We start from the raw sequence: 21,822 nt of genomic DNA, 5'->3' as shown, positions 1-21,822 counted from the left end.
ACATTTTGGGACATGCCCTCTTCTGCCTTTGAGGCAAAGGGACGCTGATAATATCCTTCAGGAACTAGCACACACCAAGGAAAACAATGGAGTTACCAGTTTACAGAGGTTTTTATTGTTCATTAAAGAAGCTTTTGTGCAAAAATCAAGACAATGTTCTTTAGAAAGCAACTGCACGTCCCCCCACGCGCGTAACTCAAGCAGGTCAGGTGCCACATTCCACAGGAAGTGAGAAAACTGAAGAGATTCCCAGCAGGAGCACAGGACTTGGCCCAGCTCACCTTGCCCTACAGGCTGCCAGCATGAGTCCTCCACTACTAAAAAAAACAAGAATGACAGCCTTGCCAGCCAATAAGAGCAAGTGTCAATCCACCCCCTCCTCCCCCCCAAAAAATAATCATGTTAAAGAGCATCATCCAGTTTAAAAGATCCAATCCCACACTGCATGTCACTGTGTGACAACCTGTACCTCTCCTGGGGCAGCGATGCTGAGGAGAGAGCCCATCTGACACACTGACCCCTGCTGGGATACATCACCGGAAGCACTGCACAAGCCTGCCAAGACAGAAAGCTGCTGATACTGTACACCTTTAGAAGACCTTTTTTTTTTTTTTAAAGCAGCAAGTGCTTCAGAGTTCTGTACACAAACAGGAAAGAAATCTGTCTCACTACCTGTCAACACTGCCCAGACATTCAGTATGTACAAGTAGTAACAAAAAGATGCAGTTGAATGGTTTTCCATTAAACTCCATGAAAATGAGTCTACTTGTTCCTGAAGCCCTGTTAGCAGAGCTCCCACCTCACCTGAGGCACTGCACCAAAGAGCAGCAGTTGCCAGCACTTTCTGAACAGATCTGGAATTTTCAAAGCTCCACCTCAGCCCAGCTTCTCCTTCCCAGAGGACCCTCCAGAGCTACTTTGGTGCCTTCTGAGGAGTTACTTTGTTCAGAATGTTGCACTTAAAGCTGGTAAAAGGTCTGTCTTGAGCAACATAAGCATGATTCTCATCCTGAAAGCCTCTACCTCAAAGGCCTGACTTGATTCCAGGGTAGCAGCCTGCCTTAAAAGTCTTCTATTCAAAAGTTTAGGTAATCTCAGTGGGATGCTTTCCTTCTGCACCACTGTGAACGGCTGCCAGGCATGCCAGCAGAGCTGTAAAATACCTGCAACAGCATTCTCACTCTGCTATCTCCACTTGCTATTTAGGTGCATTTCCCAATGGAAATGGGAACTCTGGGGAAAAAAAAATTATACTCCAAACTATTCAGAAGGATGAATGTCACTGAGAATGGGTGGCAGCAATGGGAACTACCTGCAAGCCTAACAGTAACTCTGAAGCTTTAGATTACTGAAATACACCACAAGAGAAAACCAAAAGCAAGGAAGGAAACAGCACTTTACAATAAAACCATTTTCCACACTTTCTGCCACTACACCGTACAGGCTTTCAGATATGTAGAGCCCCTGCTGACTTTTTCACCTCCATCTCCTATCAAGTCAGTTCGCTCTTTCTCCTTAGCACCAGGCTGGCTGCATGTAGCAAGCTGTTGCTGAGCAAGTAGGGGGGAAAAAAAAGGGGGGAGGGGGAGGCATTCCTTAAGTGTGCCAGCATGCTTGAAAAGACTGAACTGTTCAGGGCTTGACAAGAGAACACCCATGTTGAGGCTGATTCGTCCAAGGAAATAAGAAGGACATGATCTAATACTGAGGGGTTTCCTCAGCTGTGACAACACCACAAGCTACATTTGCACCACTCAAGTGCGAATGTATCTTTTTACCCACCAGTTCCTTTGAAACTTCACTGGGCACACCAAGTCCCCTTCCCTGCATCTGTAAAGCTTTGAAAACTCCAGCTGAAGGGATTCCAGGATTCAACACCTTAGGGTTCCCCTACAGTTAAGCAGAAAACTAGTATTCCAGACAGATGTTAAAAACACAAAGTATGTCGTCTGCCCAAAGCTGGCTACAGAACGATATTTAAGTTTAGTCATTACCTTGTTCTTTTTTAAATTAAAAGAGGCTCATTTCACCTTTCGTCATTCTTCCCAGCACCTAAAAACACTTCAGCCTACCAATTAAAATCTACAACACACTATTTTTAGGAGCATAATGAGTTAAACAACTGTACAGTCAGAAATATCTTTGTTAAGTCAACAGTGAAGATCTGATTCTTCAACAGCAGCACTGCTACAGAAGAGTTACAATAAAGGAACTTGAAGGTCAAATTGTTAATGAGGCAGAGAGGAGGGACATTTGAGATACAGCTCTCCAGCCTCAGCCCACATTTTTACGAGCCATGGCAAACTTTCAGTACTGGAAAATACTTCTTCTAGTTCCACACATGACGTCTGCAGTGATCAACAGCCTGTAGGGAAAGAAACGGTGTATGTGAGTGGAAAAAAGCCTGTTAGCGAGTAAGTGGGTACCCACAGATACAATGAACACCTCACTCTGAACTAAAATTTTGGAAGAAAATCCGTTTCTTAAAATAAACGGTTCCATAGAGGACTATAATAAATAGCATTTTTGCCCTCACTCAGAAGCCTCAGGAAACGTTGATGACCCTCAGTCTTTAAAGCCTGGCACAGAAAGCATCTGCCCACAACAATACCCAAAGCCAACTTTCAGAGCCCGATCACAGGTTGTGACATGGCTTGAGGGCTCTTGGAACACAGACTAAATATGAAGCTCACACTGCAATTTAGTATGGATTCCAAAAAGCTTGCAGAGTAATAGGAGGGAACGGGGGAGGAAACAGCACGCTTTGAGAAAGCTAAGGGAGGTTCTTCTATGGAAGAACCTCTACTCAAACTCAACCACCTCTACATAGTACCCACCTGGGAATTCACCCACTTAGTGTGCTAGAGAAGCTGACAGATTAGTTTTTAGGAGATTACCAAAGACCAACAGGAAATTCAAGGTAAAATCCTGTTTTACGTACGTTGCACTGAGCAGCAGTCTCCATGTTCTTACACCAGTAGCCTGGACCCCAGACACAAGCATCCTCCCCTAGGAGAGGCTTTTTAGCTGCACCACAGACTCCTAGTTTCTGTTGAAACAACAGCAGCAGTCAGTATCTATTAGCACCAAAACATTTTGACTCCAGCCTTACGTCTGAGCTTCTACCTGACCAAGCACATGAGCCCAAGGGCAAAGCTGAGGTAGCTTCACGAGCAAACAGTACTGTGCTCAGCTGACAATTGCAGTCATGCTTGCAGCTGAATCAGTAGACTCAAAGCAGCAATGCAACACCAGGAAAAATTAAGTTACCACAACTTTTTCATATTAAGCATTGTGAAACAGCTTCTAGAAAGGGATTGTTCTCAACCAACATCATTTAACTTCCTCTCATCACATTTGAGACACACCATGCTTGTTACTGAACCTTAACAGTGGATAACCACTGGCAGCTCTTTTCTTCTGTCCTTCCTTGCACAAGGCTGGCAGTCAAACAGCTGTCCATTCATTAAGCCCAAGGCCTTGCACAAGTGAATTTGCTCCAAGCATTCAGCATGCTAATTTTTATTCCAGCAGAGTTTCTGCTTGCTAGACACTGAAAGGCGTAGAGAAGAGTAGGCAGGACTGTATCAGAGCCCATCCTGAATAGAACTGAACACGATACTCACAGTGCAAACAAAAGTGGGATCCATCATCTCCGCCAGGAGTTGCACAACCACAGGTTCATACTGTTCCACAAACTGAACACACTGTAACAAAACACAGGTTGAGAGATTTTTTCTGTTAAGGCCTTAAAAAGATCACAGTAATACAGGGCCTTTAGCAAGCAGACCCACACACTATTTCTCCAAGCACTCCAACAATACACTCTAAACCAAGATACTCAAGCTCTGCAGATCAGAAGATTTAGCATAGCATTCACCCTACAACAAAATAATTTTTAGTTAGTTCATACCTGCCTGTAGACATAACTGAGTATGTAGAAGGCTGCAACAAGAAAATGGTTAGAAGGAAGAGGACCAAAGCAGGACAGGCTTTGATTTGCAGCACTCAGTCTCTGATAATGGAGTTGACTGATGTCTCAGGGGGAAAGCATGCTCAAGCTGACGACAAACATCCTGAACAGGATGGCAGCAATGCACTAATGATGGCTCTTAAGTATCTTTCACCCAAGCACTTTGGCAGCAGCACAAATGCTTCCCATCACTAGCAGTCAGCCCTCTAGTGGAGAGGCCAACTCTGAAGCACAGACACACTGGCACTCTCAGCAGAGACTAACGGCACCGATTAATAAGCTAACCACAGCTATTAAACAGCTTCACAGCAGTTAGCAGGAACAGCTGTTTCATAGCTACTTTAAGCCTGCATATTATATGCCTGCTAAACTTATAAGCAGTTGACACTCAGCAGCCACCTAATAAGATTTCCAGGTAAACCTTGATAGCAATGGCTTAACAGGCATTGCCTTTTCCTATCTCACTGGAATTATGCCAGTTTATGTCCAGTTACTTTGTTAATCCCCTGAACAAGATCCTTGTTGAGATGGGAAGGGGAAAAAAAACCTTCAGCTGCCTTCATCCACTGTTCTCCGCAGATTTCCAGGCAGACTCTTATTGACTGCAGATTAGTACAACAAGCCAGCCAGTCAAGTCCTTGAAAGTCTCCATCCATTCAGCAGACTGCCAACTCCCCCAGGGATGTGGAATGCGAAAAATCTAGTCTCCCCACACCCCTAGCTCCTTCCAGTCTCTGCAGAAGGAGATTCCTCCAATTTCTACACGTCACACTGATCAGTCTTACAAGAAACATCAAGAGATACTACTCTCCAGCCTTTCCACATTCTCTGCTTCATTCTTCTGTTCATCTTTGCTTTGTTCTGACTGGAAGACAGGCTGTCACACAGCCAGGACTGCCCCAGAGAACAAGGCTACTGCCCTCCACCCTCCCCCTGCCCCAGTTTTCTTTCTCCCTGACTTTCTCTACTGCACATGTGAGTGCTAAGTAGAGAAGGAAAAATCCTGGAAAGGATAGGGTGGCTGAACCAAGTCAGTTCCAGCTGAGTGTGTGGACAGTTCATCTTCAGCCTTGGTCTGTACACAGAATAAGAGGTGCAACACTTAGAAAATGAAGCAGGCATAACTGACACTGTATCAACTATGTAAACACAACAATCGATAAGGACAGTATCAGATCATCAGTGAGACCATTGCCTTTCAGCTTGCCCCTACACAGATGTTTTACCTGATCACTGACAGACTCTGGCAAGAAGTGACAGACTTTTTCCAGTAAAGCCTCAATCTCAGTTGTTGTGGCATTCTTCTCGAGTTCTTTGTCTGCATAAGCTACTATCATCTTGCAGATATCACAGAAGCCACCTGCAGGTTTCACCACAACTGAGAAAGAAAGAAACACTTAGGTAGTTCCCTCAAACAGAAGAAAGGAGGCAGCACCAGGCAAAGGATGATAGCACAAATCCACAGAGGATATAATTACAGGTTAACTAGCTCATACTGCAACAATACCAATTCCTCACTACCAACCTGGCTGCTGTGGAGGCTTTTTGGTTGCACAGCATTTCAGCATGACACACACAGCCTCAGGATTCGTTGCTTCCAAGAGCATGTCAATCAAAGCCTGGCCATAGACCTCTATGAAGTCCTTACACTGGTCTTTGACACTTGCTGGGAACAGGTAGCAGACGACTTCCATTTCATGCACAATCTCCTCCTGGAGGACAAGGAAGGATGAGTAGCAAGTAACAAACAGAAACCTGACTCTATTCAAACGCATTTGCTTCCTAGCAAGTTCTTTCTCACATGAAATTGAACTTTCTTTCCTCCTCTAAACAATACAGTCCCATTTTAGCCGAAGTCTTGGCAGAAGTACCATTTTCTTCACCTACGCACCTCTGTCTTGTTGCTCTCCAACAGGCCAGTCACTTCTTTCACCATGGTCTCACAGATTTCACACACAGAAAAAGTCTTCTCTTGAACTACAGCTTTCTGAGAATATAAACATTCATACAAAACAATAAATCAACACTTGACCGCATTTGACAGAGAACAATTCATAAAAAAATCAGTGTAACAGCACTCACATTCAGGACCAGCATACTAAGCCCTTTACCTAGCTAGCCAGCTTGAGCTGGATTCAAAAGCTCTTGCACAGCCCCAAAACCTCAAAGTTCTTCATAAAATGCTTTTTTGAATGAAAAGTCATTTGTATGATTATTTAAGACCACAGTTCTCAGGTTGCATAAGGCAGGTAGTCAAATCTAACAGACAAAAATAAGCACTGCCATGGTGACTGGAGTCAAGGGAGACATGAAGTATTTCTTAAAACACATTAACAAAACGAAGTTTATTAGAATTGAGAGCATCCTCTCGTTTGGGTTTAAAAAAACTGAGGGACTTGAGGGAAACTGTTTGGAGACTGTTTATCAGAAGTTAACTGCATGCAAAAGACTCTTCTGGAAAAAACACTCATCCCTCTTCTTAACCTAAAGGCTGTGGGAAGCAAATAAATCAGTCAGCTCCCTCCTACTTTACTGATCAGCCCCAAAAACAACAGCCCAGGATTTTACAGGGAGACCTGGATGATTCAGCACATACAAGCACTTCCTTCTTTGTTTCACCTTGTTCATTACAGTAAAGCTAAAAGGACAGCAAAGCTATTAAGAATAAAGTCATCCATCTTACCTCCACAGTTTCCATTTTCACTTCATGAACTACCTGAGCTGGCACCAGAGTCCGAAGGGGAACAGATTTCACAGAAGGACAGAATCCAACCATGGCACAAATGTCCTTTGGTTGCTGGAAAGAGAGGTATAACAATTTTTAGAAGTCTGGAAGACACTGCCTCCATTTTATGGAGCCTTTGGGAGTGCCAGGAGAACAGAAGACAAAGCTTTAAAAGGCTCCAACGCAGCTAGAGGTTTCAGGACTACTTAAGTATTGCCAAAGCGTTTGATACGGTTACAGACAGGACAACTACCAAATCAAATTTAGCAGCTCCCTTAAAAGAGGAAGAGGTTAGGCCACATCCACTTCAACACCCATTTACCAAGAGCTAATACGTTATATGTAAGCCCTTCAAAGGAGTTGACTTAAGAGCTACCAACACCAAAATAGGCCACCACCACCCCTTTAGATCTGCATCCATAAGTTGCTCTCCTGAAAGATGTAAGTTATTGCAGAATAGGCTCATTATCCTGACTGCAAAGTTCACCCAAAAACTGGAAGAAATGCTGAGAAGAACGGATTCCTCCTCTTTCACAAACTACCTTCTTTAAAGCATCCAGTAATATCACATTTTGCAAACAGAAACACATTCCTGCATTATTGAACACAGCCTATAAGAAACAAAAGTTAACCATGTTAAAAACTAAGCCTAACCCCCCTTTGTTTTTTTTTAAAGTATATGTGATTTTTGCATTTCAAGTGTTCTTCTCACAGCAAGAATGCATAAAACAAAGCCATTCAAAAGGCTTTCTAATGTCTCAGAGGTCTTAGAAACAGGCATTACTAAAAGCAGAAATACATGCTGACCATGAGGCAAACATACTGCTCTAAGGAGGTCATACTGTACCTACACAAGGTGAGAGAGGCTGTACAAAATAATATGCAAAACTTGAGTTCCCCCTCCCCTTACGTCTAGATAAGCTAAAAAAAGTTACCTTTAGTCCTACAGATAATTAGAAGATCACACCCCACCCTATTAGCCAAGTCATCAAGCTTATTACAGCAGAGGCTTACGCAAAGGTTTATACATCACACCATAACCTCATGCACAGGCAAAAGCAGTACCTCAGACTTACAGTGATGCTTCAGGCTACTCCAGGCAGTACCTTTAAGTCAAGCCCTTTGGTTCATGCATCGTTATAAGCATTTCCCCATTATTAATGTTAAAACAACATCCACATGCACACAGTGTTCTCACTCAGAGAGATGACAGACACAAGGTCTCCCAGGAGTGATTAAATTGAAAGCTGAAACAGCTCTAGGAAGCAGGAGCCTGAAGGCCTCCTGCACCTTTCCCTTTGATTCATGTATTCTAAGTATCAAATACGATAGTTCTAGATTTAAATATTAACAAAGATGAGCCAAGGACAGCCTAACTCAAGCCCTTCTGAGCCCAGACATTACACCAGAAGCTAACAGGAGCCACTGGCTCGCTCTTCCCACTTCTATCTCATGTGAAAGTGAGCATATCATCTGCTCTACCAGCTGAAGCATAATCAAGTTGAAATCTTGGTACCACAGACTGGTATCTGGACCTGGAAGACAGACTGATCCACTGGAGGAAGTCTACAGCCTTTCCCTGCTTTCATCACATAAATATCCCTTGTATCTGTCAAAACTGAGTACACTCACACCATGTACACAGCTAATAGCGCAAGAAGTGAACTACAAGCCCTTTAAGAGCAACAAAGGCCCTTTAAGAGCAGCAAGTGAACTACAAGCAGGCTATCACCACAGGCAAGTTGTTCACCTACCTGATCTTTCTGTTGACAAAGGAAATTGGAGACAGAAGAAGACAGGAGAAATTAAAGATAACAGTTAAGAAAAATAATCGTCAAGCATTTAAACTGCATACACTCTTTCCACAAAGAAAGTGGAGGAGGACAGTGAACACCCCCCAAGATACACTTACCTCCATCACTTACTTGAATCAATTTTGCAATACTAACTGTGACAGAGACCAACTAATATTCTCACACAGTATTTGAGGGGAAAAGTGGTGTAAGTACAGGACTGAGATAGTCATGCATAACGTACATAAAGCATCTTCCTCTGTATCTCAAAGCACTGGCGTGCCTTTTGCACTACTGAAGCAGTTGTGGAAGAAGAGGAAAGAGCTGAAGCAAACTGGGAGTGAAGTTATTACCCAATTAAAGGCCAAATTCAGAAGTGTTAACACCAACACTTACAGAGCAAAGACTCTACCCACTTTTACTGCAATAAGCATTTTTTGTTTCCAAATAAGTTAGGTACGCAAAGCAGAAAAATGAACTGAGATCAATACTACATTTTACTGATCTTACCATGTGCATCATCATCTGGATGGCCAGGTCAGAATATTCAGAGATATAGCTCTTGCACTGCAGGAAGTAAGAAAAGAAAGCCTTGTGTAATTATCAAGCCACTTAAGTTGCAGGGCTAACCTAGAATTTTCTAATACTCCCCAAAGCATTAATTTACCTGCTCTACTTAATACCTATAACTGTTACGTTTCGCAGCTTGTCCCAGGCATAAGATGGCATCTTAGGTTACACAATCGTTGTCCACATAGCTGCTTATCTAATGAGTCCTCCCATTCCTCCCAGAGTAAAAGCACCCCACTCACCTCTCTGACCCCATTACTCTCCCAGATCATTTTTATAAAACGTATCTTTAAAGGCTCTCAGCCATCTTGAGCCTTTTTCTGTCCTCCCATCTGCCATTCCTTCCCCCCACCCCTGACCAAAAAGCTGATGATTTCAGTGCTGAGTTATTGTTACACAGTGTAACATACACTGAATGTCACACATGCTCTTTCGCTGTATTATAGATTACACCGAGGGGACTAAGGCACTGCTAAAGCGTTTTATGTTTACACACAGGAACAGATTTTTTAAACAGAAAGATAATTTACCATATCAGACATTCCAGGTCCGAGGCGGTCACATTCCTCCTTGGCATGAGCAACTAAGGACTTGACAAAAGTTGCATTTGTCCTCACAGCTTCCTGAACATCAGTAACCAGCCGAATGCAGTCTTGGCATACATCCTCACTTCCCTGGGACAAAGAGTGAAAAGAAGCTGACGCATCTTCACATAGCAATTGAATCTTCTCAAGTGTGCTACTATGCTTCAAGAGTTATTTTAAGCTATATGCAAAGCTTAATTAATACTATATAGGATACTTAAAAGCCCAACCTAACATGAAGAGACAAGTTCCTGTTGGTATGTGCACCAGCCACTAGATGGAGATTAGGTATACACAGCTCTGAAACCCGATATAACAGCCGAGATACCCAATCACCAAAATCTCCTGGTTTTGTTACAAGACCACAGGGAGAAGGTTTCTAAGTTTGGCACAGATCTCCCTGCTCCACGCACAAGAGCTTGTTCTACATCCACCCAGCTGTTTAGTTCCCCTATCTAAGCTCATAATCAGACTCAGCCTCTACTCCCAAGTTCATAGTCTCATCTGCTCCCTTTGTCAGCTACTCATTCTCTTCTGATCCAGTTGGTCACCTCTAGATTCAGAGACAAATGCTTTCTCTGAAGGGCATAGTTAAGAGATTAATCAGAACGTGGGAGAATTTTTCTTCCTTTAATACTTTCTTGGAAGAAATCATTTCAAGTAAGACCTGCCTGACTACTACAGTCCTGGATGGGAACAGCCCAGCATAAGGCTTAATTATACAGACTGCAGCTGTTAAACCATGTTAACACAGATCGCCCACTGAGGCTGCAGCTATTACTTTACACAAACTTGCACTCTAGAACAGAAAACCCTCACTTTTCTTCCACAGTGTAGTAGCACTGAACCCTTACCTTAGACTTCTGCTTGGGTTTGTCTTGAGGGTAAAGGAGGAGAGGCACATTAGCCATGAAGGGGGATGTCAGTTCAGAGAAGTCCACCTCTGGTATCTTATTGGACTGGAGCTGTTTCTGAAGTTTCATTGCTGCAAGATGCTTCTGAAGGGACTGGCACAATGAGAGGGCACTACATACAACTTCAGGTTTATCCTGGGGAAGATAAGATACGTACATAAAGCTCAGGACTGACTGCACTGTTACATGATGTTCAGAGTAGACAGTCATTCTGCTGAAACAGGAAAATGGTTCCCAGTAAGGAAGCTGTCTTCAAATGTAAAGAACTGCAACACAAGTAATCCACACAGAACCAAAGGATCGTATGCACCATCTTGTGTGGAAAACAAACATCAACAACAGCACAGTTTTCAATTCAAACAGTTGCAGATTGTTATCTACTTACAAATTCTTCTTTGATCATGTCCATGATAACTGGTAGGTAGGAATCCACAATTTCTTTGCACTCAGAGGCCAGGCCTTGGTCAGGAAGAAATTCGCATGTCTTTTCCAAGTAAGAGCGGATCTCATCCTAATAAAAGATTAGGCAAGCCACAGATTATCTGAACCTCTGTATCAAAAGCTCTTTCCATTCCCAAAACGCATGATACAAAGCCTAAAGAAGGTCCTTGGACTCACGTAAGTCTAGGTAGCCAGCAAGCAAAACCAGAATGAGATTTCACATTACAGCTTTTTGCCCAGCCCTGGGCCTTCAATGAAACCCCACCAAAGTGAAAACATGAAATACTGCTTACAGGGCCCACACACCATGCTCTTACCACCACAGACCATTTACACTTAAGAGGAAGTGAAATTACGCGCTAGTGTGACAGCGATCTTTTCCTCACAAAGTACTCTGAGTTCATGAAAGATAAAGAGAAGTAGTCACATAGCCAAAATAAAGTCCACTTTACTTGCTTCCATCATCCACTTCTACACTATCATACTCTTCAAGATTAGTGGCCCACTAGCACAAGAACAATTTATCTATAGACAATCAGGGATGTGTTAGAGAAGGGAAAGCTCTAGAATTTGCTAATCTCTAAACCAGAAGAGCCGTGTTTAAAAGCCGTAGCCTATGTAACCCATCCCCTTTCAACACCTGCTGTTCATATTGGGAAAATTCTTACAGAATACTCTTCTACCCCTTCACCTTGAGACCTTGTTATGACAATGAAATCAACAAGTGCCTTGCAGCAAGAAGGAGAGGAGCTCTGCTTACCTCTGTGCCATTGTCCTTCAAAACCTTGCCAACCACGGTTACAAGTTCCTTGCACAAGTCACAGGGGATGCTGCTCTACAGAGAGAAGAGGGTTACTTGGAGACAGAATTAAGTGCCTGTAAATGCAGTGTGCAAATACGAATGCAATGAGTGAGCAATGCATTCATATTTTAAATAGAGATATTGGCTGAAACTAAGGTAAAGGCAGAGAGGCTTTAAAACAGAGCGAGGCTATTCCAAGAACGTCCAACACTAGTTTCTTCAGTAAATCAACATCATCTGAAGGAACAGGTATGTTACCACTTGCTTATTTCACCTAGTCCCAGCACCCCGAAGGGTAAAGGATATTGAACTGAGGCATCCTTCTCCTGAATCTTTTTTACTTTTCTCTTTGAAGAGTCTCAATTTCCAGAGATCAGAGACAAAATTAATAATTTTAAATCAGATTCACGTTAATTATTTTATGACAAGTGAACAGAGAAGAGAATACAAACTTGCAGTCCAAAGATAGGACAAAACAAAAGTCTTCCCAGAAGCACCAGAAATTACTTAATTTCACACATACTAGAAGTGTAGGAACCTTTCAGGCAGCTTCATTCATTTTAATTAAGCTCTCCCCTTCTAACATTCCTCCTTCCTCTACTTTTCCACAAGCTGAAATACATTTAGGCACAGATGTAGGCAAGGTGGGTTGGGTGTACTTGTGTGCAAATAGACTTTCCCCTAGCAAGCTATGAAACCAAATATAACCATTGTACCATTATTTATTGTCGGGGCTTTCCTAATTAAGCACAAGCTGCATCTTTTGTGGAATATCATATTGTGAGAAAGACCCAAGCAATCACACAGCTGTTATTTTTCAAATAAACCTACCAGCTTGGTGTCTCAGAATAAAAAGGGCTCTATGAATTGTGAATCGCCTTAATGAAGAGGATCAAGTCTGAAACCCACTAGCTCTGTTCCATGTACTGCTCAGTGACCGTGCAACAGGTCACATGAGAAGTCAGCAGACAAGTTGCGCAAGGCCACAAAATGGAAAGCAACCCTTATCTGGCACCCAAATTAACCCACAGCAACCGAGGTGTAGTCTGATGTAGCACTTAACCACAATCAGACCTGAAAATCTTCAGCATATGGAAACCAGCTACCCAAACTACCCTGGGAAGACATCTCAGCAGTTGATACTTACTACAGTAGGCTTGCTCCAGACATTCTGCTGGCAGTGTTTCACCGCTCCGCACTGCGATGCTGTCCGAAGACTCTGACACCATACATCTGGACCCTTTGCACAGTCCTTCTGCCACAAAACAGGGCTGGCGGCAGCTGCCGAAGAGAGAATCGTTCTTTCACAGCCGCAAATTTGAATGATTTCCACTTCAGTGTAAACAGTTTGATGCTGTACTGTGTAATTATGACCTTTCCATTACACCACTTCAGTTTACTAACACTTTTAAGCAGATTTTAATCAAGCAATTTCTATTCTAAGATGTAAGGGTGAGTCCCAAGTACAAACAGCACAACCAACTCCAGAAAAGCAGTTGATCTTTAGGCAGCCTCACTAAAGACACGTAAGAGACCTGCACTGTGTAATAAGGCAAGATCATCAAGCTCACTTCCTAGCTTTTTTTTTTTTTTTTTTTTTTTTNTTTTTTTTTTTTTTTTTTTTTTGAGTATTTGATTTGCTTATTGTGCTGGTTTGCAAGTGCCACTGGAACAGACAATCAGCTTCACCCAGTTTTCTCAATCCACTCTGCCTGTAGGTCAGCTCAATCTCCCAGGCTGAATTAACCAATGAAGAAACAACTCCTGAAATCCCACAGCAGACAGACTCCTATGAAAGCAGCCACGGTCCAAGCCTAAAGTGCACTGCCATCAAGATTTGTAGGGCTGTTAGAAGCCTGTTCAAACCTATTAGCTGGATAGGTGTTATTCAGGAGCCATTATTTCTACACCAGTGCTGTTTACACATCACAAAACGCTGAAAAATTACATGGACCACCGAGAAGCACAAATTAGGCTGTTGATTCCTACAAAGCTTCTAGCAAGGTTATGACAAGCAAATAATCACGTTTCTATTTCTCCCATCTCGATTCTGAGCAATTAGAGTATCAGCTTCACAGCTGAGTTACCAGCATATCTGCTAGGTACACAGCCAGCACACATCAAGTACAGCCACATACACAGCGCTTTATGGGTGACAGTCCACAGCCTTTTCAGCTGTTTCTTTCTAAAGCCTGTTTACACTGGATTTCACAGAGGAGTGACCCATTTATTTTAAGAAAAATGTGCCTGGCATACTTAAAACTTCTACACAAGAGCAAGAAGTCTGCCATGCTCTCCCCCAGCGAAAAGGCCAGGACCGCACATCATTTTTCAGCAAAACAGCACCCTAGGACTGCTTATCAGACTTCTAAACTTGTAGAAGTGGTTGGTCAGCAAAACACTCACAGGGGGCCTGTGGTAACACACAGCACACTATTGATCTGGAAGCACCAGCGATAGTTAAGTTTCAAAGTCAGACTGGGAAGCCAAAGAGCTGTCAGCTCTTGGCTGGAGGACAACAGGCAAGGCTGAAGAAAGTTACTCGCCTCTTTCAGATACAGGTTAGTGAACAGTGGTAAGAAGCTCCACAAGGCAGAGTCAAGCCTGGCTAAAGTCAGCAAGACCTTGACTTTAAACAGCAGAACTAAGGGCCTCTAACTATTTACTTGTAAAGCTTTCAACCTATGCCTTTTGTTCTGTACATCAAAAGAAAATTACCCCCTTTCCACTGTTTGAAACACACTGCAAAGCCGCAAAACCAAACTGAAATATCAAACTACAAGAGTTACGCCAAGCAGTTTCTTAAACTCTCGATCTAATGAGCCACTTAAAGCCCAAACCCAGGCAATCCCACAGTAACTCATACTCATTTGATCCAGCTCTTAGCCAACTTTCAGATTTTGTTTGGCTTTCTATTTTAACATGCCTGTCACTCTCCAGGATCCATACCAGCTCTAGCAGAATGCCTAGCAGCAGGTCTTAGTCCTTCCTCATCCCCTCAGGCTTGATCATCCCAGCTCCAGGACAAAAGAAATACCATACCACGGGTACTACTTAAAGTCCTCCATCCCGCACAACACTCCTGCAGCAAGACGATACACCAGACCTACATGGCTTTTCCAGATTCAGAAAACTGCTGGAAGTCTTTTACCATTCCCACTACTTCGGCCTTTAGTTTGTTCTCCTATCTCTGAGCCAGCAGTTTTTCTTCATTTATTCACTTATTCTACAATAAAAACAGATTTCCCGGTGTGTTAAGACTGTGTGCTAGCTCCCAACAGAACAGTCCCCTCACCTGTTCCCCCCAACAGCTTCTGCATTAAGACACGTGATGCTGCAGCAACCCAGGAGAAAACAAGGTACCGTCAGTTACCTCACACAACTCTTAATGCTTGCTGGATAAACTCAATGGGATTACCTTCTTAGTTATCTCCGGCATCCTTTTATTTTATACATTGTTCTTCATCTATTTCAGGTCATCCATTTTAAAATAGATGTCTCCTTTCTCTGTAGATTAGTTGCCAACAGTCATATGCCATGCCCACCCAACCCTGCCCCCCACTTCCAAGAAGCTGTTGCATGCCACTGTTTTTAAAGTGCCACACAAGCTTATCTGTGAAGGCCAGGGTGTTTCAGAACTCATCCCCTCCACTGGTTCCTCCCTTTTTCAACTGGCTTCTTCCATTTTAGAAAGCGAGCGGCCACCATGCTTTTCCTAAATTAAGCAACAAGAGAAAATCGAAGGGGAAGGAGAAAATGCAACCCACATACTAAATTAAAGGGCTTTCACATGTAAAAGACTTGAGCCTTCGGGCCTTCAGCCAAGCTGACAGTCCACAGGCACTCTAGGATGGCTGTCTACACTTGCAGCTTGCTAACCCAAAGATGAGAGCCTCATACCCACGCTGACCTGCGCCTGACAAACAACAGAAGCTGTCTCCCAGAAGCAGCGTTGCCTCAGAAACGCAGCCTGAAGCCCAACAATGTACCAAGACTCTCCAAAAGCTGAAAAGCAGCAGTAGGAACCCCTTCTTGAAGGCTCAGGTCAGTAACCTAACTCTGCGAGAATATCACTAACACAGTCTGACAAGCAACAGTTACAGCACATCACTTGGGTCCTGCCAAGGAGTTCACACAACACCTACTTTAAGGACCAGGAAGCTACGGGGAAACCTGTACACCGCTCCCACAAAGGTACTGCCCTATTTACTTCAGTGAGCAAGTATGCATTACTCCCAGATGCTTTATCAAAGCAGCATGTGCCAACTATCACAGCTTTCCTCGACGCTAGTATCGGTGGGGGGAAAAGCTAACATACAAACAGAGGTGAGTCAAGTACAGGCGACAATCCTCTCAGACATCAGTACTTTTTCCCTTTGAAAAGCTTAGAGAACACACTGAAGTATAGTCAAGTTCTTCATAACTCAAGCAAATGGGAATCTAGAGGGAAGCTTATAATGGCTGCATTACCATTCTGCAAGGGCAGCTACTGAAAAAATGGCGAGATAATTATATACTGACAATAACCTTCCCTTCCCTCAAGTACGTGTTATACTTCTTCCACTGAGAACCAGCCTGAATTATTCCAAGATGCACAGAAAAAGGTCCTAAGTAATCTCCTCCAAAGCTGCACTGAGACTTTCGTGATTGCTCTTAAAAGTTAACACCCTATATAAGCTTTTGTGCACAGAGATTCTCTGCGGGTCTGGCTAGAGTTTCTGAAGAGCCAGACGATAAACTAGGAAACTATCAAGAATTCACCTTGAAGACTCAAGCTGCCTCCAAACCGGACTGCTAGGAGAAGCACAGTGTAAGCAGCATTTCTATGGACAAATTAACCTGCAACTGGTAAGAAAAGAGTTGAGTCATCTTTTGCTTTAACATCTCAAAGTCATATGTGGAAAATAACTCTGGAGAGCTAACAACTCTTATGCCTTGCTGCCAATCTGACTTGCTCCTAGTACACTAACATGGAGAAGTGCCCTTGGCAATGTTTAAATAAAAGAGACTGCTATCACCCAGAAACGCCCAAAGACCTAGGGAATGCATCAGTAACAATGGTCAGTAACTACGTTTACCCCGTTTCTTTTGGGAACTGCAAGTGTGTTCAAGCTGAAGTTAAGTGGGCTCAACCTCTCTTTATCAAATCTTACAAAGTGTCAACAAGTCAAGGAGTGACCCCAACCCAGAGTTATTTGAAGGACTAGGTGCTCCACAGCCTCCCTGGTCAGTTAGCGAGTTTAAGGAATGTTTCACAGGTTGTAACCACATCCCACACTAATAACTCATGCCAAAAGCGTGCTATGCTTCTCGATTAACGAGGCAGTAAAGTGACCACGGTACTTGAGAGACCATAGACAAATTTGCAGGCTGAACGTGAAATATGGCTAGGTGTTATCAGCTCTCCAGACGTCCCTTAATATCAGAGTCTTCCTGGCCAGCATCTACTGATCTAATATCAAGCTTGAAACACTAGTAACTCTAGCAATTCATCAGAAACAAGCCTTGAGTTCAAAGCAGGACCCGGCACTTCCTCAGGGTAGGGAGGGCCCTCCCATTTTGGTTGCTGTAAAACACCATCATACCTCAGGCACTCCCTTGCTTCTAGCACTAAAAAGTAAACATGGTAGGAGTAGTTTCTGTCCATACAAGCAATCGCAACTAAGTTAAAGACAGCAGAGAATGGCACCAGCCAAGTCAGTAAAATTAGCTCTACCATTCCAACAAATTGTCACAGTTCCTCTAACCCTGCAGAAGACGGGAGGTTGCAGAGTAAACATGCAACTTCTGCCTGAGATTTTCCTAGGACAGAAGTTAGGAAAGATATTTGGACGTTCAAGAGCATCTGGCAGTCATCAGGGGAAAGCTGTCCCAGATAGGACACCAGGATATTCCCATGAGATTATGGGAAGCGTTTTTCCCTGCAGCAGAAATTTTTTACCGTATAAATACATCTAAAAGTTTTAAACATACATACTTTATCTCTATTCAATTGTGAATATGGTCAAATTTTATTTCTGGGGAAAAATCATTGTGAAATTAATTTACTCAGCTTCTCTAAGAAAATCTCTCTATATACAGACTGTTACAGGAGTACAAAGTCTAGAAAACAGAGAAAGCAATTTAAACGTAAGCCTCTTCAATAACAGTACTGCTATCTGAAACTCAACATTGCTCTGTGATCTGATACACAAACATAACATCAAAAACACATGCGCATACTTCAGAGAAGTATCCCTTTCAGCTTGCAGCCTTAGCAGCAGATTCACTGCAGACAACAACTGCTACACGAACAGAGCCCAGCCTCCCACAGCCCCAGGTGACATCACCATCACCTGACAGAGATGCTTCCAGTTTTGCTGACGAGCTTCCATTCCATCTTATTTTCCACTCCCTACAACATCTCAGCTTGTAGAGACTCCCAGAACCACTTGACTCCAGAAGGACACATAGCACAAATTGAGGTCACTAAAAGACAAATTTCTGCAGAAGCGAGCATGCATCTATTTCATTTGGAGTAGCCATGAACATGCAGAACAGCTTGTTCAGTTCCTCCAGAGGCAACCAAGAGCGCCTATTTCTATTTCTGCCTCTTCTGCAAACAACAGGGAGATTGACTGTCCAAGGCCAGGTTCTCACGCAAGTCACATGATTACAGCAGCACAGCGTGGTTACATGACAGCCGTCTGATACCTCGCACCCACAGCATTCCCTGCTATTCTTCCCAGAAAACAGGGATAACGTTTGTTTTAAGACAAGGCACCTTCACGGTTTGGTTGATTTCATCTACAGCACAGAGCACAGGGCTGCTTCAATTGTCTGCTCAAACTTTTAACTTCCCACTCCCAACTTAGACTGTACCAGTAAAAGAAAAAGGCAAATCCTTTTAAGCTCAAGAGAAGCTGACCTCTCTCCTGACAGCAATAACCAAAGAGCGTATGAGTACATAAGTCCTCACACCTAGCTTTAATTCCTTTGAGTCTTCCAAGGGAAGATGCACGGGAGCAGTTGAAAGTAGGTCAACCAAAAACCCCAATGGCCTACCAGCCATGCTGTAAGCCTGCCAAGCAACTCTATTAGGATACGGCACAGGTATACAGACTTTTATACGGTTAATTACCTAACTTGTTGCATAAAATTGGCCTTCCAGGTTATCACAGCCAAGTTGTCAGAAAAAATCTTCACAATGCCCTCGTAGGTGAGTCAATTAGCAGTCATAACAGCACTTCAGTGAAAAGAGACGGGTGTTTATTTCTGTTAAAACAGTGACTTCCTAAAGAAAAACAGGCCTAACGAGTCCTCTCCTATGCCTAGCTGCATTCAAATGCCTTTAACGAGCAGACCAAGTTAACTCTCATTGCTAAACTGGTTTCTCATTACAATCTCCCTAAATACACCAACAGCAACCTTGGCAGAATACTTTCAAGGTAAATGCTTTTCACTTTTAACGCACGGGGAAAAACAAGGACTGCAGTGATTCAAGAACAGCCCCATTAAAATGGGACTGGATAGCAGAATGCTCAGCACAGGGCCAACCCAGGTTATACCACCCTGCAGATAAACGAGCAGTGAGACAGCAATATTTGCTTCCTTGCCTGAGAAATCCAAGGTTTTCCACCAAATCATCCACGTAAGGAAGGGCAGCATTCACATACTGTTAGGTATAACAGTAGTGTATAGTTGTGCAATATCTCTTCGGCACAGTTTACTGCAGCCTGCCAGCGGGCTACTCCTATGGCTTTTAAAGAGCTGGTCAAATGTGGCAGGTTAAACACATAAGCAAATATGCTGCGAGTCTAAACCTACCTTAAAGGAAAACCTCCCCCCAAAAAACAGGCAAATCGGGGCATTGCTGTACGAGACCTTCACTTCGGGGGATTCCTTGCACGACAAGGGAACACGCCCCTCCGGTCAGACAGTGAATCACTGCTACTGCTGTCTGGCTTGTGCCAAACACCAAACGCAAAATCTAACCTCTATCGCAACGCTACAGATAGGCCGCTACCATTTCCATCTCCGCAACACCTCGGCAGTGGGCCCTTCCCTTTCGCGCAGGAGGCCAAAAAGGGCTACCTCAAATAGGATTAACGCTGACCTACCCCTGCAGTACAAAGATAAGCCCCTGCCGAAGGCTGCTCCCCCCAGGACCCCCCCCCGTGCCCGCACAGCACCGCTACCGGGGCCGCGTCCCCCTGCCCCAGCTCCCCCCGGCACGGCACAGCGCGGCCTGCTCCCGCCCGAGTCAGCGCAAGGAGAGCCTCGGGCGCTGACAGCCGACAGTCCACAGCCCGCGCACGCTCCGAGGAAGGGCCCCCGTGCTGAGGGGTAAGCCGGGCCGCTTACCGGCCGCCAGGAGGCCGAGGAGCGTCAGCAGCCGCCACATCATGGTCCTGCGCCCGCCTGCAATGCGGCGCTCGCGCCCCCGCCCCTATATCAAGGCTGCGCCTGGACACATTGCGCATGCGCGGCTCCGCCCCTCCCCCCGGCCCCGCTCTCATGCCTCGCCCCCTGCCTCATCCTTCGGCGCTGCGCATGCTCCGTGCTCAGCGCCGCCTGATAGGGGCGCGAAATGGCGGCGGGCTGCGTTGGGCCCGGCCGAGACTACCCGTACCCAGAGTTGGGAGGGAGGTGGGGGAACTCGTTGTCCTCACAGAGCCTGTCAGCCACCTCCTCCCTTCCCACTCGAATAACATTAAACACGGCCCAAATAACATTAAGGCGAGCAGCAGAATCTGTGTGGACTTGATGCTTCTGAGCCTCATCCCTTGCCCTAACCAGGTAACTGGAAGAACAGGCACCACAATGAAACCGTCTTCCACATCAGCTCGCCCACTAGGCCAGGGCTATGTGGGTCCCTCACACAGCATCTGAGCCCTCACACAGTTTGGTTCCTTTTTCTTCCTCCCTTCCTGAAGATGAGAGCATTGCACAGCATTACCTGGGCTCATCAGAACAAAATGCTCTGCTTTTACCTCACAGTGCAATTCTCACCCATGCTTTGGAGAGCAGAGGGCTCACTCTAGTTAGGCTTTGTGCGAGATCTCCCCTTTCTCAGCAGACACACTGCATCATTTCCTTCTAGTCAGTTCTTACAGATGTGGATCTTTGAGATACAGCCCCTCATCTAAGCACACACACAGCAGTACTGTGTTTGGTACTGACACATTCATTTCTCAGGGAACAGACTCAATGACAACAGGTTTATTTGCAGTTTAAAGGTTAGGAGGAAGTGGATCTGTTTTGTATCATTTCACTTTGAAAGCCTATATCTAAACAGAGTAAGACATAGTTCTCCTACAAAGATCCTTCTGCAGTCAAAAGGCAAGTTGGGACAGCCAAGTTGTGAGAAGACAGTCAGAGCATTCCACAATCCCACTCAGAGGCCCCAAGGACTCTGCTAGCCCACCGCCACACACAGCAGGACCAGGGACTCTGAGATCATTCTCAAACTGAAATCAGGTGGACAGGCCCAGCCAGGCAGCAGTGTTGGCCAGACTAAGCAAACAACCTTTACTCTGGTCCCAAAGCCACCTTGCTTAGACAGAGCTTGGCATGCCTCGCTTATCTCTCATGTGCACACAAAGTGTTGATGAGGCACCTTAGCTTTCTGAGCTAAGTCAGCTACTAGCTTAGGAACGCAAAAAAAAACAGCTTGGCAAGGAATATTTAGAAGTGGGGTGGGGGTTAAATAAAACCATTTGGGAAAGGAGCACTGTTTCAGCAGGTAGGGTGGTTTTCCTCTGAGAACTGAAGGCCAGAGATGGAGGACAAACATGGAGCTCCCTGGTGCCACCTCCAGTTTATTTGCATCTCAGGCACCAGGACAGACATTGCCAGGCAAAGTTCCCCTGGAACCGGAATCCCCTGGGACTTTTTTTTTTTAACATATGCAGCTGTCCCCTTCCTAATTGTCCCTATGAATTAGTTTTCCCCATTTTACCAAATCACCTAGTAGTTTTCTCACTTAAAGCGGTATTTAAAAAAAAAAAAGCAACAAGAGATCAAGCACCGGCCATCTGT

At 44.3% G+C, this 21,822-nt stretch overlaps 1 protein-coding gene across 2 annotated transcripts; it reads right to left on the bottom strand.

Moving 5' to 3' along the window:
* On the bottom strand, nucleotides 93-20,297 carry PSAP (prosaposin). 2 transcript variants are annotated; one of them, XM_021400657.1, is made up of 15 exons: nucleotides 20,146-20,297; nucleotides 12,950-13,083; nucleotides 11,761-11,835; nucleotides 10,945-11,070; nucleotides 10,500-10,694; nucleotides 9,592-9,735; nucleotides 9,002-9,058; nucleotides 8,453-8,461; nucleotides 6,657-6,770; nucleotides 5,865-5,960; nucleotides 5,499-5,685; nucleotides 5,200-5,351; nucleotides 3,627-3,707; nucleotides 2,942-3,049; nucleotides 93-2,365 (listed from the first exon to the last, which is right to left on the bottom strand). In XM_021400657.1, the coding sequence occupies exons 1-15, from the start codon at nucleotides 20,186-20,188 to the stop codon at nucleotides 2,330-2,332; spliced, it is 1,557 nt and encodes a 518-aa protein (XP_021256332.1). In that variant the 5' UTR covers nucleotides 20,189-20,297; the 3' UTR covers nucleotides 93-2,329. The 2 variants fall into 2 exon arrangements, with proteins under 2 accessions (XP_021256332.1, XP_021256333.1); XM_021400658.1 differs by lacking the exon at nucleotides 8,453-8,461.

This window comes from Numida meleagris, chromosome 5 (assembly GCF_002078875.1).
Source record: "Numida meleagris isolate 19003 breed g44 Domestic line chromosome 5, NumMel1.0, whole genome shotgun sequence".
NCBI classification, from domain to species: domain Eukaryota; kingdom Metazoa; phylum Chordata; class Aves; order Galliformes; family Numididae; genus Numida; species Numida meleagris.
This window is presented reverse-complemented; position numbering and strand designations above follow the sequence as displayed.